The sequence below is a fragment of the Sphaerodactylus townsendi genome, linkage group LG11 (genome assembly GCF_021028975.2).
Source record: "Sphaerodactylus townsendi isolate TG3544 linkage group LG11, MPM_Stown_v2.3, whole genome shotgun sequence".
Classification (NCBI taxonomy): domain Eukaryota; kingdom Metazoa; phylum Chordata; class Lepidosauria; order Squamata; family Sphaerodactylidae; genus Sphaerodactylus; species Sphaerodactylus townsendi.
The window spans coordinates 5,487,477-5,504,368 of NC_059435.1; the positions used below are offsets into that span (position 1 = coordinate 5,487,477).

General features: G+C 44.1%; 1 protein-coding gene across 2 annotated transcripts in view; it reads right to left on the minus strand.

Moving 5' to 3' along the window:
- Nucleotides 1–16,892, minus strand: part of TMEM245 (transmembrane protein 245) — an 83,492-nt gene that overhangs the window by 45,249 nt on the left and 21,351 nt on the right. The window contains exon 7 of one of the 2 annotated variants that reach the window (XM_048510911.1): nt 8,698–8,721. The exons of the other annotated variant lie outside the window; for it this stretch is intronic. Within the exon in view, the coding sequence (XP_048366868.1) occupies nt 8,698–8,721 (24 nt within the window). The remainder of the gene's footprint in view (nt 1–8,697; nt 8,722–16,892) is intronic. 2 annotated transcript variants of the gene reach the window in all.

Sequence of the window (16,892 nt, forward strand, 5' to 3'; positions counted from 1 at the left end):
TCCCCAAAGGCAGAGTTAGATCTTTCACAGGGCCTCCCCTGGTTTTTAAAAAGCTCCTTAGTAGAGTGAGGAAGGAAAACCAGAAGACAAGATATTTAACTCTTTCCCTTCATGCATCTTACACTGTTTAACTCACCATACCAAGCTTGCAGTTAACACTGTCTGAGGGGAAGAGACAAGTTCAGGGAACATTAAACCTAGAATAGCTTTTCCCAACAGCTGGAGGGGGGGGGTGATAATCTTGGAAGAGGTAAAGGAGGAAAGGGTTAAAATACCCTCTCACATAGGTGCCATTCTCCAGTCTTTAAAAGGGATGTCTAGGCATCCTAATTCAATGTTTTAAAAACATTAAAGGTCCTCCTCACAAATTTTGCACATAGAGTACCTTGTGGCCCAGAGTAAAATGGCAGGAGGTAGATTCGTGTTTGACTAGGTAATAAAAGATGTCCCCTTTATCACAGGCAGGGTTTCACAGATGAGTACTCCGATTCTGTATCTGCAGTAGAACTATTAAGGTTTGGGGGAATGAACCTGAAACTTTTTTTGGAAAACGTGATTTTTTAAATTAGAGATTATGGGGAGTATTGCTGGGGGAGGGGGAATCATTGTATGATTTTTTTTTTCTTCCTGAGTTAGTGAACTTCTTTCAGATGTGAATTTAACTCACTCCAAATCTACAGTATGGATTTTTTAAAAGCATCTCCTAAGGCAGTGATGGCGAACCTATGGCACGAGTGCCAGAGGTGGCACTCAGAGCCCTCTCTGTGTGCACGCACGCACGCACAGGGCTCATCATGCCCCCCCACACACACACACACATCTAGGCTGGCTTGGGCCACTGGGCACAATGCCCTGCGGAGAGCAGGGAGGACACAGCTGGAGGACCTGGTGCCTGTGCTCCAGATGGCTGCTGCTCGAGGAGGCGGAGATGCTCAAGAGGAGCAGAGCACTGCGTGTGGGATTTGCTGTAGGTTAGAGCAGGTTGGCCCCTGCTTGAGCGGGAGGGCAGAGGCAGAGGGGTGGGGTGGAGGCAGCACAGGGCAGAGCAGCGGGTGCACGCAGGACTAAAACCTCAGTATTCAGGTTAAATTGCTGTGTTGGCACTTTGCGATAAATAAGTGGGTTTTGGGTTGCAATTTGGGCACTCGGTCTCAAAAAGGTTTGCCATCACTGTCCTAAAGTATTAGACAATAATTTCTGTATCTATAACAGGCTTGGACAACTTATTTTCAAGTTTATGTTTGTTTAAATGTGACTAATTGTTTCCACTGCTCATAGACTTGGGGTAGGATGGTGATATGCTACCAAACTGTTCCAGCACTTTCAATGCAATAAAACTTAACTCAATATCTTCTAATATGCTGCCAGCCCAACTGTGGCTAATGAGACTGTTCTCTCTTTTTAGCGTTTTAAAAATTTTCCCTACTTCTTTGATAGTAAAAAGACACTTGTGGTTGGGTTGCGACAGGTTCAGCAGTTGATAGCATCTACATTCTCTGATGCCAAGCAAGTTCTACTTTTATCTGCAGAAAACAAAGGCATTTATACCTGTAAATTTCGCAAATATGCCAAACAGTAAAGGTTTAGGCTACAAACGATCATTTTTACTGCTTTAATGATAACATTTTCTACAACTTAACATTCATCATTTATAGCCTAGTTTAGGTTTGATAACAGAAGTGTGCATTGCATATACTTTAATTTTCCTTCTAGTGTCCATTATTTTTCCAAACACCTTGGGAAAAATTTCTTCCTAAGCCTTCAACAATTCAGGAAGTTTTGCATCTCCAAGAGTGCTCTGTATGGCTCATTCCGCACATGCAGAATAATGCACTTTCAAACTGCTTTCAGTGCTCTTTGAAGCTGTGCAGAATAGCAAAATCCACTTGCAAACAGTTGTGAAAGTAGTTTGAAAATGCATTATTCTGCGTGTGCGGAAGGGGCCCACAATTCAACATGGAAAAGACCTTTAAAAATACAACTACGTTGAAGTCTAAAAAGGTACAGAGAACAACTGCATTTTTCATTATAGCAAAAATCAGAATGTGGCAATGTTCTCACGTAAACTTGATACCACTGGAACGGTTCCAACTGAGAGGCTTACTAATTCGGTCATAATGATTTCATAATCAATGTTACTGCTATTAAAACACACAACAATCAAAATATTGTCACCAATTGCTTCAAATGCATTACAGGCATTTACATTCTGCTTTCCTTATGGGCGAAAAACAATTTCAATTCTGGCTTCATCTCCACGTTTCATCTCCTAAAAATAACTTTACTCATAACTATATTTTATTGGTCCTGAATTATTCTGGGCAACAGTTCAAGTGTTTTTATAGCATTTGGCATCTGAATAACCTAAATATTGCTATAAGCAGAAGCAAAGTAAATCTGAAACGTGAGCATGCGCTGATTCTGTCACAAGGATGGTGTTCACTCTTCGGAAGCCAACGCCAGAAAGCCACTTTCCCTGTGAGAAAAGGGGCAGAAAAACCCTTCCTAAAATCCCCTTTCGTTTTCATCTCAATTAAGACAGTCACAGCAACGGGCTTTCTATACTGAGATGTGGAAAGAACGCCTTTTTTGAAAGGGTAACAAAGCTGCTTCAAAACAGCTACTTTTGACGTTTTCTTAAGATTTGCATAGAGAGGGCTCCTTTGATACCTATAACAGTGTTCAGTTCTGGTCACCACATCTCAAAAAGGATATTGAAGAGATAGAAAAAGTGCAGAGAAGGGCAACGAGGATGACTGAGGGACTGGAGCACCTTCCTCATGAGGAGAGGCTGCAGCGTTTGGGACTCTTTAGTTTAGAGAGGAGACGTCTGAGGGGGGAATATGATTGAAGTCTATAAAATTATGCATGGGGTAAAAAATGTTGACAGAGAGAAATTTTTCTCTCTTTCTCACAATACTAGAACCAGGGGGCATTCATTGAAAATGCTGGGGGGAAGAATTAGGACTAATAAAAGGAAACACTTCTTCACGCAACGTGTGATTGGTGTTTGGAATATGCTGCCACAGGAGGTGGTGATGGCCACTAACCTGGATAGCTTTCAAAGGGGCTTGGACAGATTTATGGAGGAGAAGTCGATTTATGGCTACCAATCTTGATCCTCATTGATCTGAGATTGCAAATGCCTTAGCAGACCAGGTGCTCGGGAGCAACAGCCACAGAAGGCCATTGCGTTCACATCCTGCATGTGAGCTCCAAAAGGCACCTGGTGGGCCACTGCAAGTAGCAGAGAGCTGGACTAGATGGACTCTGGTCTGATCCAGCAGACTTGTTCTTATGTTCTTATCTATGTATTCTGCCAACTCAAGTGTCATCTTCAGAAAGATGATGAAGGGGGTGGTCCTTAACCTGGGGATCAAACACCGACTCGGTGATCAAACGTCGAGTGATCTCCAGGCAGTCACCCTTTTAGCTGAATTTGGCTCACAGGGTCATGTGACAATAACTCACATGTGCTCACTCCTTCGAAAGAAAGGGGAAGATCTACATGCAGTGAGAGAAATAAAAATCAAAGAGCATCAAGAATTCAGGTGCCAGACAAAATACACTAAACCGAAGGGAAGATCTAAAGAACCCAGTTATTTTCTGCACATGATAAATGACGGTTGGAAATTGTTTCGTTGCTTCTAAGAGGAGCTCTGCTGAAGAACCCTGGAAGGGATCGTACGCCTACAGTAATTTATATCTTGTCTCTCTTCCAAAATGCCATCCAGGAAGAGTCTCTTCCACTTATATCCCTTCCATGCATTAAATATTTCTGAGCAATGGGTCAAATTCAGGTTAGTTCCCCTATGCAAGCTCTTTTACTTAAAGCTACAAAGGGGGCATTCGTTGTGAAGGGCGATCGCTATTAACCTTACTCCTCAGAACAAGAAGATGAACCTCATCACGGGATTGCTACAGTTGCTTTCTGGGCTGCTCTGATCACAGGTCAACCATGGCCCCTTCCGCACATGCAAAATAATGCACTTTCACAATTGTTTGCAAGTGGATTTTGCTATTCCGCACAGTAAAATCCAGCTGCAAAGTGCATTGAAAGTGGATTGAAAGTGCATTATTCTGCAGGTGTGGAAGAGTCTTTGGGAGATTAACCAAGATTCAGAGAAAAAAACAAAAGAATGGCATGCGAAGGAGGAGGAAGAGGAGGAGTTTGGATTTACACCCCACCTTTATCTCCTACAAGGAGACTCAAGGAGGCCTATAAACTCTTTTCTCTTCCTCTCTGAATGAACTACAACTAGCCCAAGGTCACTCAGCAGGCTTCATGTGAAGGAGTGGGGAAACAAACCCACTTCACTAGATAAGAGTCCGCCACTCATGTGGAGGAGTAGGGAATCAAACCGTTTCTCCAGATGAGAATCCACTGCTCTCAACCATTTCACCGCAGTGGCTTGAAATGTTCCAGGTCCCTTAATCAGAAGATTAAAAAGTTCAGACGTTGGTTTCAAACCGAGGCCAAATGTTAGCATTAACGAAGTGATTAAGATTGCTGGGAAGAATCTGTACGGAAGTCAGCAGGGAGCACGCAGTCCCGCAGACGACCACTTTTATGCTCCGGGCCCTTTGATTCTCATCCCTTCTTACAATCCAATTTACACCCTCGTTTTCACACACACTTTCAGAGTTTTGGTCTGCATCAGAACAACTGGATTCAAGACCAAGACCACTTCAGAGACCAGCACAATTTTGTGGGCTATCGGCTTTTGAGAGTTAAAGCTCCCTAGTTTGAGAGTTAAAGCTCCAAATAGTTCAGCATCTGATGAAGGAAGCACTGCCTCTCAAAAGCTCATCCCACCCCCACCCCCCAATTTTTTGTTGGCCTCTAAAGCGCTACTAGACTCAAATCTAGATTTGCAAGCAGAGTCCCTAGCAGCTCAGTGGTCAAACTTTACCTTTTCTGTTGATCTTGATATCTGCATCTAAGTTGGCGCAATTTACACATGAGAGGCTGGAAGAAAATGTAAGCTGAACTATTTTACTTTTTCTAAAACACGGTATTCGCTTTCCCTTCCCATGCTGTCCTCGCCATTGTTTTCATACCCACCCATCAGAACTTCCCTGAGAAGTTAGTACTACAGTTTCACATTCAAGCAACTGATCCGGGGTTATTAACAGCAGTAGCAGCAGCAGCAGCAGCAAGCAGGTGCCATTATTGCAGCTCAGTGTTAGAGATCAGCCCTGTAAACTACAGAAGATCATTCATTAAGGAAAATAGTTCATGGAAGTGGTCTTTTTTTAAAAAAAAAAAGTGAGAGAGAGAAGAGGTTTTAAAAATCCTGCTCTAGAATGTCTTTTTGCATTTGCGGCAAAAATACAAAATGTGTTTATAAGCTACAACTTTAGCAGAGATATACTCTCATTGGTTCATTTACGATTTTCAAACCATCCAGGAACAAGTGTTTATGTAACTGGAAATCAGCATGAAACAGGGTCCTTAGGCATACAGAGAGGCCAGCTCAGCAATTTTGCTGCAACCAAGCACACATACTGGTTCATGCACAAATTAGCGATCGCTGAAGAACACAAACATAAATACTGTTATGAATGTCTGAGCTGATTATCTTACTAAACAACAGGAGCACATCATCACCAGAATGAATGTTCAAATTCGTCTCAGCTTCAGGATTTGGAGTCACCACTGGTGATCTTAGAGAAGTGGGAAGGGGGCCGCCCACATTACAGCTGATCTGCAAGCAGATACTTGTCTGAGCCAAAACCATAAAATTAAACCTAACAAGTTGGATTTCAAAGGTGCATCATATTTATTCATGCGAAGTTTGGCCTTCTTGATAAAGAACTTTCTCCGATTTCTGTATTGTATCTATATTATATCTCAGGCAAAAGTTTCACCTTAGACATTGAGGCCCCCAGACGATTTTTCAGTGTGAGAACAACAATATATCACAATTTCTACCAGCTGGGGAATTTCCACAAAAGAGGAAAACACAGCACATAATCCTTCTGGTATTATTGCAGTCCTTCAAAACAAGCGGAAGGGTTATCTCTGCAGTGAACCAAGGCTGGCCCTTCCAAATATTATGGCAGTGTAAATCAACTAGGGCTGTGATCAAAGGAATTTGAATTGACACATACCGTAGTCTAATACAGGGGTCTGCAACCTGCGGCTCTCCAGATGTCCACGGACGTCAAATCTCATCAGCCCCTGGGGCCATGCTATTGGCCATGTTGGCAGGGGCTGATGGGAATTGTAGTCCATGGACATCTGGAGAGCTGCAGGTTGCAGACCCCTGGTGGCCCACACATGGAAAGTCTGGTTTCCCCAACCCTATCACACTTCTTCATATCTAGTTACTGATCTATCATTCCCCAGCTACAAATGCAGCCCCCCATTTTCTAGATGAACAATCCCTACCACAGTAGCATTGAAGTGGGACTCCAAAGGACCCGTTTGCCTCTTGAGGACAATATCCAATGGGTCTTCAATTTAACAAAACACTGAAACAGAGAGCTTTAAGTGGCTGCTTACTAGAAGAAGAAGAAGAAGAAGAAGAAGAAGAAGAAGAAGAAGAAGAAGAAGAAGAAGAAGAAGAAGAAGAAGAAGAAGAAGAAGAAGAAGAAGAAGAAGAAGAAGAAGAAGAAGAAGAAGAAGAAGAAGAAGAAGAAGAAGAAGAAGAAGAAGAAGAAGAAGAAGAAGAAGAAGAAGAAGAAGAAGAAGAAGAAGAAGAGTTCAGATTTATCTCAAAGTGGTTTACAAATTCCTTCCCTCCCTCTGTCTATGACAGACACCTTGTGAGGTAGGCGGGGCTGAGAGAATTCTGAGAGTACTGCGAGTAGCTGCAGGTCACCCAGCAGGCTTCCTGGGGAGCAGTGGGGAAACAAACCTGGTTGACCAGACTAGAGTCTGCCACTCACGTGAGCAGTGAAGAATCAAACCCGGTTCTCCAGATTAGTCCTCCGTTCTTAACCACTACACTACAATGACCAAAGGGCCGATCCTGAGAGCATCCTGGCCAGGAATGCCACAAATATATACCCTAGGCTTGGAAACTTCTCCCCTTGGCCATTCAGAGAAGAAAACTCTTCACTTCCTCCAGAGGCCTTAAAAAGTGCAGGAACCGCTGGTCTGAGAAGCTTCCCCTGTCATAGGTCTGCCCGCCCTTCCGTGGCAGCAACTTCGTATTGCCGAGTATTATTTTTTCTCAAGATTCCGAAAGTACCCCAGGTTCAACAAGACATTAAGAACATAAGAACTAGCCTGCTGGATCAGACCAGAGTCCATCTAGTCCAGCTCTCTGCTACTCGCAGTGGCCCACCAGGTGCCTTTGGGAGCTCACATGCAGGATGTGAAAGCAATGGCCTTCTGCGGTGTTGCTCCCGATCACCTAGTCTGTTAAGGCATTTGCAATCTAAGATCAAAGAGGATCAAGATTGGTAGCCATGAATCGACTTCTCCTCTATAAATCTGTCTAAGCCCTTTTTAAAGCTATCCAGGTTAGTGGCCATCACCACCTCCTGTGGCAGCGTATTCCAAACACCAATCACACGTTGCGTGAAGAAGTGTTTCCTTTTATTAGTCCTAATTTTTCCCCCCAGCATCTTCAGTGAATGCCCCCTGGTTCTAGTATTATGAGAAAGAGAGAAAAATTTCTCTCTGTCAACATTTTCTACCCCATGCATAATTTTATAGACTTCAATCATATCCCCCCTCAGACGTCTCCTCTCCAAACTAAAGAGTCCCAAACGCTGCAGCCTCTCCTCATAAGGAAGGTGCTCCAGTCCCTCAATCATCCTCATTGCTGTTCTCTGCACTTTTTCTATCTCTTCGATATCCTTTTTGAGATGTGGCGACCAGAACTGAACACAGTCGCACCAGCGGTCGCACCACTGCTTTATATAAGGGCATGACAATCCTTGCAGTTTTATTCTCGATTCCTTTCCTAATTATCCCCATCATAGAGTTTGCCTTTTTCACAGCTGCCATGCATTGAGTTGACATTCCCATGGAACGATAGTGGACCATTCCTAATTCTCAAATAGCTGTCACTACATGGAAAGATATCACCCCCACCTTGTTTGAGAATACTTCCTACCCAGAAGCCGCAGACTCATTTACTGGCTAGCGGACGATTCCAACCCCATGTTTTCCACTGACAATGCACAATGGGCGGCCGAGGGGGGAAGGAAGCGGTGGACTGTGCTGACCTTTCACACATGGAAGGAAAGGCATGATACAAAAAATCAAATTCATGCGTATAGATCTGCCCTGCGCGACTCCTGCACAGAGGGGTCATACTGAAGAGCTATGAGAGTTTCTGCACAGCTTTATAAATCCATTCCTCAGCTTCATCAATATGGAAGTCATTCTAAAAAAGGGGGGAACCCGTGACGTTAAGATCAATGTTTGTGTTGGATGCAAATGCAAACTAAGCGGAACTAAAACTCACAACTGGACCCAAATTTGAACATTCATCACTGAGTGTGGCCAGACAGTCCCCCAGTCTCCCTGTATGGAGCATTTCGTGGACTACACTATGGTTCTTCCAAAAAGAATGACCTTCAGTAGCTTATGTCACAATTTGAAACAAGAAAACAGCTGTGAAATAAATCAAGAGCAAATCATGTTACTAAAAATGAGACACAACGAAAACACCCCACCCACCCCCATTCATGCTGAGAAAATCTGTCAACTGGAATCACAGTCTGTCTGCCATTTACCTTCTTATTAAGCCAATGCCACAGCTAGGATGGGGAAAGGAGGGAAACGGAGAGAAGAGAAAAAGACAAGACAGTGAAGGATTATTGAAGAATGTCATCAACAGGGCCAAAAGAGGGCAAAAACACACACAAAGTTTTCCAAGGAGTGAAATGAATCCATTCCAGACTCTGAGGTTCATCACAGCAGGAAGGGAGTGGGAGAAATCATAAAAGATATTCGTTTCCAGCCAGAAAAAAATGCATGATCCTGAGAAAGTTCACACACACACACACACACACACACACACACTGTACTACCAAGTAACAAAAGTATTGCTAGTTGACACTGGTGTCTTTTGAGCGGAGATCTGACCATGGTTGATAGCCAAAATGATTATTTACAGTTGCCAAACTGACTCAAAGACTGTGCAGATGTCACTCTTTGGAGCAGGGGTCCCCAACACAGTGCCTGTGGGCACCATGGCACCTGCTGACATCTTTCCCAGAACCCCCTCAGGTGTTTTTAGAGACCAGATGGGTCCAAATGGGGCACTTGCCCAATACTTTTAAATGACCCCTCCTGATCCACTGTGCGGTTTGCTTTGCCTCCTGCGGCAGCCATTTTGTGGTTGAACCCAACACCCTGGCTCATTCTGCACTTGCAGAATAATGCACTTTCAAACTGCTTTCAATGCTCTTTGAAGCTGTGCGGAATGGCAAAATCCACTTGCAAACAGTTGTGAAAGTGGTTTGAAAACGCATTATTTTGCATGTGCGGAAGGGGCCCCTGTTTTGGAATTCCAAAGATGCTCACAAGCTCAAAAAGGCTGGGGACCCCTGCTTTAGAGGGTTCAACCTTCCACAACAGGAAAGATTCTGCACTCAATAAGAATCTCAGGGTTTGGGGAGACAAACCACTGCACAGAGAGGCTACAATGGGGAACCAAAGGGAAAAAACCAAGGTCCCATCATTAACCAACAGGACGAACGAAGCTTAAGGGTCCACAGTGTTCCTTCTCCTTGATGGCACCATGACATGTTTCCAAGGAATACATATGGCCCCCAAAATAGAATGTGAAGCGACCAAGGACACCATCAAGTCACAAACAACTTATCGGGACTCCACAAGGCCTTCAAACATGAAACAATCAGAAGTGGTTTGCCACTGCCTGCCTCTACATAGCAACCCTGGACTTCTTTGACAGTCTCTCCTCCAAGCAGGAATGAGAACAACATTTTTGTGTTCCATAAATTTCAGCTTCAGATTTTTTTAAAGGAAAGCAACAGGTTTGGCAAAAACCCAAAAATGACAACCCAATGCAAGGAATAGTGCAAATAAATTCGTGATAGCTATATTCTAGTCACAACTTGGCGGTGTGGTGAGCTTATGGTTGCTTCACCATACATAGACTTGATGCGAATTCTCCTTATAATGAGACGTCCAGTTATATTCGGCTGATATAGATGAATGTCCTTGCTTAACTTACCTGTATATCTGTATGTTGTGAAGTTATAAGGATATTTATAGTTGTGACTAGAATATAGCTATCACGAATTTATTTGCACTATTCCTTGCATTGGGCTGTCATTTTGGGGGTTTTGCCAAACCTGTTGTTTTCCTTTGTATTATTTATGCCCTGTCGATTTTTTCAGATTTTTTTAACCCAAGTATTTCAGTAAAAGGGGGGGGGGGTGTTGAGAACTGCTCAGAGCGGCATGGAGTTCATTCCCTCCCCCACTGACAATTCCTAAGCCTCGGAGGGCTTGGAAAAGCATCCGTGGGGGAGAGAGCTCTACGCCGCGCTGGGCTTGCCTGGTGCAGCCCAGGGCTCTCTTTCTGCTTCCCACCACCACTTGACTCCCAAGCTCACAAAGGGGCTGGGAAACGGCAGAGGGAAGATCACAAAAGCTGCTGTTCGGCTTTTTCGACACCAGGTGTATTCGGCTTTTCCAAATACACCGGGGGGAGGGGGGGCGGTATCGGTGAATGAAAAACCTGAAAAAAAGGCAATATGGCTTTTTTTTCAGGTTTTGCCTTGTAAGTGTACTATAGGCAAGGAAACTGTAGTGCTTAAAGATGGATTGTTAAGGGTTTGTTCATGACTTTAAGGACACGAGATCTCAAACGTAAGTTACTGAAAAAAATTTATATAAATTATTTAATTCCTGTGAACATCCTCTCTGTCAGCAATATAGACTATGTATTATCTTTGACCTGTGTTTCATTACTGCTGAATTGTGCATTTTTGCTACTGGTGTTCTGGTCGTTGACCATAAATAAATGATTTGAATTTGAAATGATTTGGATTTGGACTTTAAGGACAGAACACAACTGCTGACCAATCAATTAACAATAAAAGGTACGATGCTATCAATGTCCCTGGCATTTATTACTTTACCCAAACCTTGTCCATGAGTTTGCACTGTCCCTGGTCTTTCAGAGCGACACCTTTCCTAGAGGGAATCCCTACACTAATTAGGACCAGAGTAGCCAGCCAAGATGGACCTCAGCAATCCTTTGCAAACCAAGAATGAAAGAGCAGGTACAGAACTCAGCAATCTGAGAATCACATCCCTAACAACTGCACAGCGTTTCCAGCAGCCCTTAATATTTTGCATAACTTCTTTTGTCTTCCCATGGCTAGCAAAAATTGTGCAAAATCTAGGCAAAGGTCACCAGTTTGAAAAAAAATCGGATTAATTCTGTAATTTAGCTTTTTAGGCACATAGGCTTTTTAGGCTCATCGGAGGCGGACCTACTGGTGATCCCTGGCCCCAAGACAATCCGGCTGGCCTCTACAAGGGCCAGGGCTTTTACGGCTCTGGCCCCTACCTGGTGGAACAGGCTCCCAGGTGAGATCAGGGCCCTGTGGGACTTACAAAGTTTCCGCAGGGCCTGCAAAACGGACCTGTTCCGCCAGGCGTTTGGCCAGCCGGGATGATGTCAACTCCGCCATAAAGAACATCTGGCCTCCCGTGGGTACATAAAGGGGGAAGGAGGGGCTGAAGCCATCTGTAGTTTTAGTATTTTATGTATTATTTTATGTAATTTATGTATCATGATATGTTTTAAATTATTTTATCACTGATGGAAACCGTGCTGAGCCTTTGGGGGAGGGCGGTATATAAATATAATCAATTAATCAATCAATTAAGTAATTAATTAATAGTCCACAGTAGCATCAATGTGGAACAGTGCTTGAAATGCCAAAAGCTGGAGCCACGTTTATTTTACTTATTTACTTCACTTATACCCTGCCTCTCCCCAACAGAGATCCAAAATGGCTTGCATAATTCCACTCTTATTCATTTTATCCTCACAACTATCCTGCAAGGTAGGTTAGGCTGAGAGTATGTGGCTAGCTCAAGGCCACTCAGTGAGCTTCTATGGTATGGTGATTTGAACCTGGGTCTTCCAGATCCTAGGCCAGTGGTGGCGAACCTATGGCACTCCAGATGTTCATGGACTACAATTCCCATCAGCCCCTGCCAGCATGGCCAATTGGCCATGCTGGCAGGGGTTGATGGGAATTGTAATCCATGAACATCTGGAGTGCCATAGGTTCGCCACCACGGTCCTAGGCCAGCACTATAAGCACTAAACTATGCTGGCTCCAAAGTGTGAAGATTCTAGCCAGAAAAGAAATAGTCTGTGTGTCACCAGTTCAGACTATCTGACCTGCTGGAAAGTTAAGAGAGGCTGGTTTCAATCAGGAGAACTGGGTTTGATTCCCTACTCTTCCATACGAGTGGCAGACTCTAATCTGGAAAGCTGGGTTTGTTCATCCACTCCTCCACATGAAGCCTGCTGGGTGACCTTTGGCTAGTTATAGTTTCTCAGAACTCTCTCAGCCCCACAGACCTCACAAGCTACCTGTGGAGGGGAGAGGAAGGGAAAGTGATTATGAGTCACTTTGAAACTCCTTAAAGGTAGAGAAAAGTGGGGTATTTTATTTATTTATTATTTAGACTTTTATACCGCCCCATCCCCGAGGGGCTCCGGGCGGTGTACAGCATAAAAACCCAATACTGTTATAAATATAATTACTAAAACGTTAAAAAACAGCAGTAAAAATAATGAGAGGCGTCCAACAAACCCCAATTTTAAATCCTCCCCAAGAGGGAGGGAACGGCAAGTCCCATTAGATGAAAGAGGGTCCAGATGTTAAGAGCCAAAAAAGGGGCATAAAAACCAGCTCTTCGCCTACTTACACATACAGCCCAAAAGAAGTTGACTCACACGGGGAAATGGTTAGGCCACCGTAAAGACTTGGGAAGGGTAGGAAAAGAAGAGGCAGAGATCCCACCAGACTGGATGGTCTAGAAAGAGAACAGTTACAAAAGAGCTTCCAGCACAACAGTCTCCTTCAAGACTCATGAAATATGCAACATGCAGTCAGCTCAGAGCAAGGACAGAATGCCTGTACATGAGCAGTGTCGATTACCCCGCCCCGCCCAGCCCTTCACAACGAACACAGCACGCTGCCACATGCGAATCACCGAGGAAGCGTTTCTGGAACAACTGGATGCCATGCAGAAGCTGCCTACGCTTAGCCTAGGCCACAGGTGTCAAACTCGTGGCCCTCCAGATGTTATGGACTACAGTTCCCATCATCCCCTGAGGCAATTGACCCTAACCCTAGGCAATTGAACAGGAAAGCACAGAAATCTACTTTAGAGATGAGCTTGAAAGGAGACGTGTGCAGCACCTTGAAAGCAACTAACTGCGAGTTCTTCCACAGTACGCTGCAGGGTCGCTTTTCAAGCAGCCTTAGAAATCAGGCAACATGCACTCACGCTTTGCGCTTGACTTCCAGTGAGTCCTGTGTTCAGCTAGAAGTTCAGCTTGTGCGGCTTTCTCAAACATCTGCCGTGCGCATACACACAAACACACTTCTGCCACACGCCGTCCATGAAAAGGAATGGCGCGCGCTGAATATTGAGAAAGGCAGGTGCATGTTGGTCAAATGCTTGCTGGGCATGCACCTGCGGAGAATCTGCCAGATGCACCCGCCCCATGCAAAATGCTTCCTCAACTATTTAGTGGGCTCCCCAGCATCCGGAGAGCTGCTGCCTGTCTGAGTAGACAGTACTGGCCTTGATGGACCAGGGATCTGATTCAGTATGAGGAGCCTTCGAGTAGGAGAGGGGAAACGGACCAGTGGTAGAGCATCTGCTCAGTATGCAGAAGATGACAAGTTGGATCCCTGGCATCTTGTCATGCCCCCAGAGAAGCTCTTGCTTTCTTTATCTTTATCTTTATTAACCTTTAATAGGCATAGGTAGATCAAAGTTTACACAGACACATTCTGCAGTCTCAGGTATAATTCAATAGCAAGGAAATAGTCCACATAGCTTGATGGTTGACTTCAAGGGGTTCAGATCACTTCAGATTTTTTTAAAAAAGAAATAGCCAGAGCAAATGACAGTAAATACCCCTACACATCAATGTAAAAATACAATCTAATATAAAATTGCAATATAAATAGATCTGATTAGCAAGTTAAAAACAAAATACAACAATAGGTATCCTACCCTGCCTAAATATTAGACAGTGTGTATCAGTTAGATTGGAAAAGATACCTATCTTTTATAAGAAGTTCTACATTTGTTTTGTGTATCATATTTAATATTTAAAAATTTGATTCTGTGCCAAATAATAATGAACCAATTTGGTTTAGTGTACTGGTGTAGTATTTTTTAAAAAAATACAGTTAAAAGTGATAAAATGGGAATAAGTTAGCACTTTAAAATGGTTGTCAGGTACAGAGCTACCATACGTGTTGTATGAGCATTGTAATCTTCAAGAAGAAAACGTATGGCAACAGTAGGGTTAGAAATTTTCCTCACCACTAATAAAGGGTGGATTAATCTGAGACGCGCATCTGCATTTATTTGGCACTCTAGGAGGAGAAGCTCTTGCTATTTCTTATTAAGTCTCAGTTGTTCCTTTAGTTACAATGGGTTCAGTTCATTTGTATAGTGTTCTATGGGAGGGAACTTTAGTTAGACCCTGTCCCTCTAAGTAGCCCCCTAGAGGCAACAGCCTTACAGTCTTCTTTTTATTACACAGTAGTGCTCCTGTTCAGTTGGTTATAGTCTAAGGTGCCAGTGGAGCTGGAAGGCTGTAATACCTGTTACATCTAAGGTGTATAGTCTAAGGTGTATAGTGTAGAGAAGTTCTCAACCTATGGGTCGCGACCCCTTTGGGGGTCGAACGACCCTTTCACAGGGGTAGCCTAAGACTCTCTGCATCAGTGTTCTCCATCTGTAAAATGGATAAATGTTAGGGTTGGGGGTCACCACAACACGAGGAACAGTATTCAAATGTCGCGGCATTTAGAAGGGTGAGAACCACTGGTATAGGGCATTAAGTTAAGGTGTTACAGAAAGCGAGGCCCAGATGGAGGACACTGAAGGAACCAAAAGAAAGAACTGACAAAATGGACTTTCTTGGAAGAAGTCAAGCAAGGATCAAAGTCTCAAGCTTCAAGCTGTTCCAGTCAAGCAAGTACTTTATTTTAGTCAGACCCTGGGAGGAGCTAGGGTCTTAATTCTTCTAAGCAATAAACCTCTTCTTTTTTAACTGTTGCACCTTCGCTTGAGTATCCCACTCTGTTCTGGCACCTAGAATATTTTACTTGGGGAACAGAACACATCTCCTTACTGTTACAAAGAGCCAAGCAGTGGGTAATGTGAACGATCTCTGCCTGAGACCCCAGAGAGCTGCTGCCAGTCTTAGTATACAATACTGACCTGACTTTCCAAGGCACATGCCTCTGAAGATGCCAGCCACAGATGCTGATGGAACGTTAGGAGCAAAAACTACCAGACCACGGTCACACAGCCCAGAAAACCCACAACAGCCAGTTGATTCCAGCCATAAAAGCCTTCCACAGGACACATGCTGAAGATGGAGACATCTAAGAACAGTGGATTTTGATCCCCTCACCCTTCAAGTTCAGAAAGAAAAACTGGCATAAAACATTGCATAGTAACTGCATTTTGTTCTAAGTCCAGAGACAAATGGAACGTTCTTGCTGTGCTTGTTTTCCAGCATGCAAGTATCATGTGGGGAGGAAAAACGCACACACAGCCCTGCCTCAGAAAGGCCTTCTCATTTCTTTTCTCAGCCCTGCTGCTAAAAAACAAAGTCGCAGGCTAAGCCGCTTTTGAGGTCCTGGCACAAAATTAACTGGGTGAAACTACAAAAAGAGACTTGTTTTTAAGAAGAGGTGAAGGGAAAAAAGAAGTTAAAGGGACACAGAACATACATGTTTCCTGATTTCAGTTTGCTGATGGAATCCATGCTTTCTACTGAAAGGGATGCTGGGGTTTTCATCTGTGTGTCTTGCACCATCAGTCTGTAAACTGTGCTTTTTAAGTATGTGGAGGGCAGGGAGATTGCCACTGGTCAGCACTGAGGAGAAATCACTCTACACATGACTAGAAGTGCTTTATGATTCTTGCTTAAGAATTCTGAGCCACTGACTGACGTTGGGATAGGCATTTCTTTCCGTGCTTCAGCCCTGCTCAGCATCCATAAATGGGAACACTGTCCTCTAAATGGTATATAGGCAGAGCAACATATATGAACGGAGAACAGCTAGATTCAAGTCCAGTTGCAGAGACAAACAAGATTTGTCACGGTATGAGTTTCCAAGAGTCCCTTTGTCTGAAGCTCATACCCTGAAAAATCCTTTTGTCTCTAAGATGCTACTGGAATCCATCCATCCGTCCGTCCGTCCGCCCGCCCGCCCGCCCGACCGACCTACCTACCTACCTACCTACCTACCTAGAGATATAGGTCAAGATCAGAGGTGGGATCCAGCAGGTTCTCACAGGTTCCCGAGAGTAGGTTACTAATTATTTGTGTGTGCCGAGAGGGGGTTACTAATTGGTGATTTTGCCACGTGATTTTTGCCTTAGTTATGCCCCTCCTCTCAGCAGTAGAGCGCAGAACTTTAAGCAGTCTAGCAGGAGGTGCACCGGCGTGCGTGGCAGCCTGCATCTGCGTGCATTCATTTCCCGCCCAAGGACCGGCGCAGCGGCTGCATCCTTGGCATAGCCCCGCCCCCAGAATGCCCCGCCCCGGCCCTGTCGTGCCCCGCCCCATTGGCGCTACACCACAGTTTGAATCCCACCACCATGGGAACCTGTTACTAAAATTTTTGGATAGATATAGACTTAGATAGACATAGACCTAGATATCGATA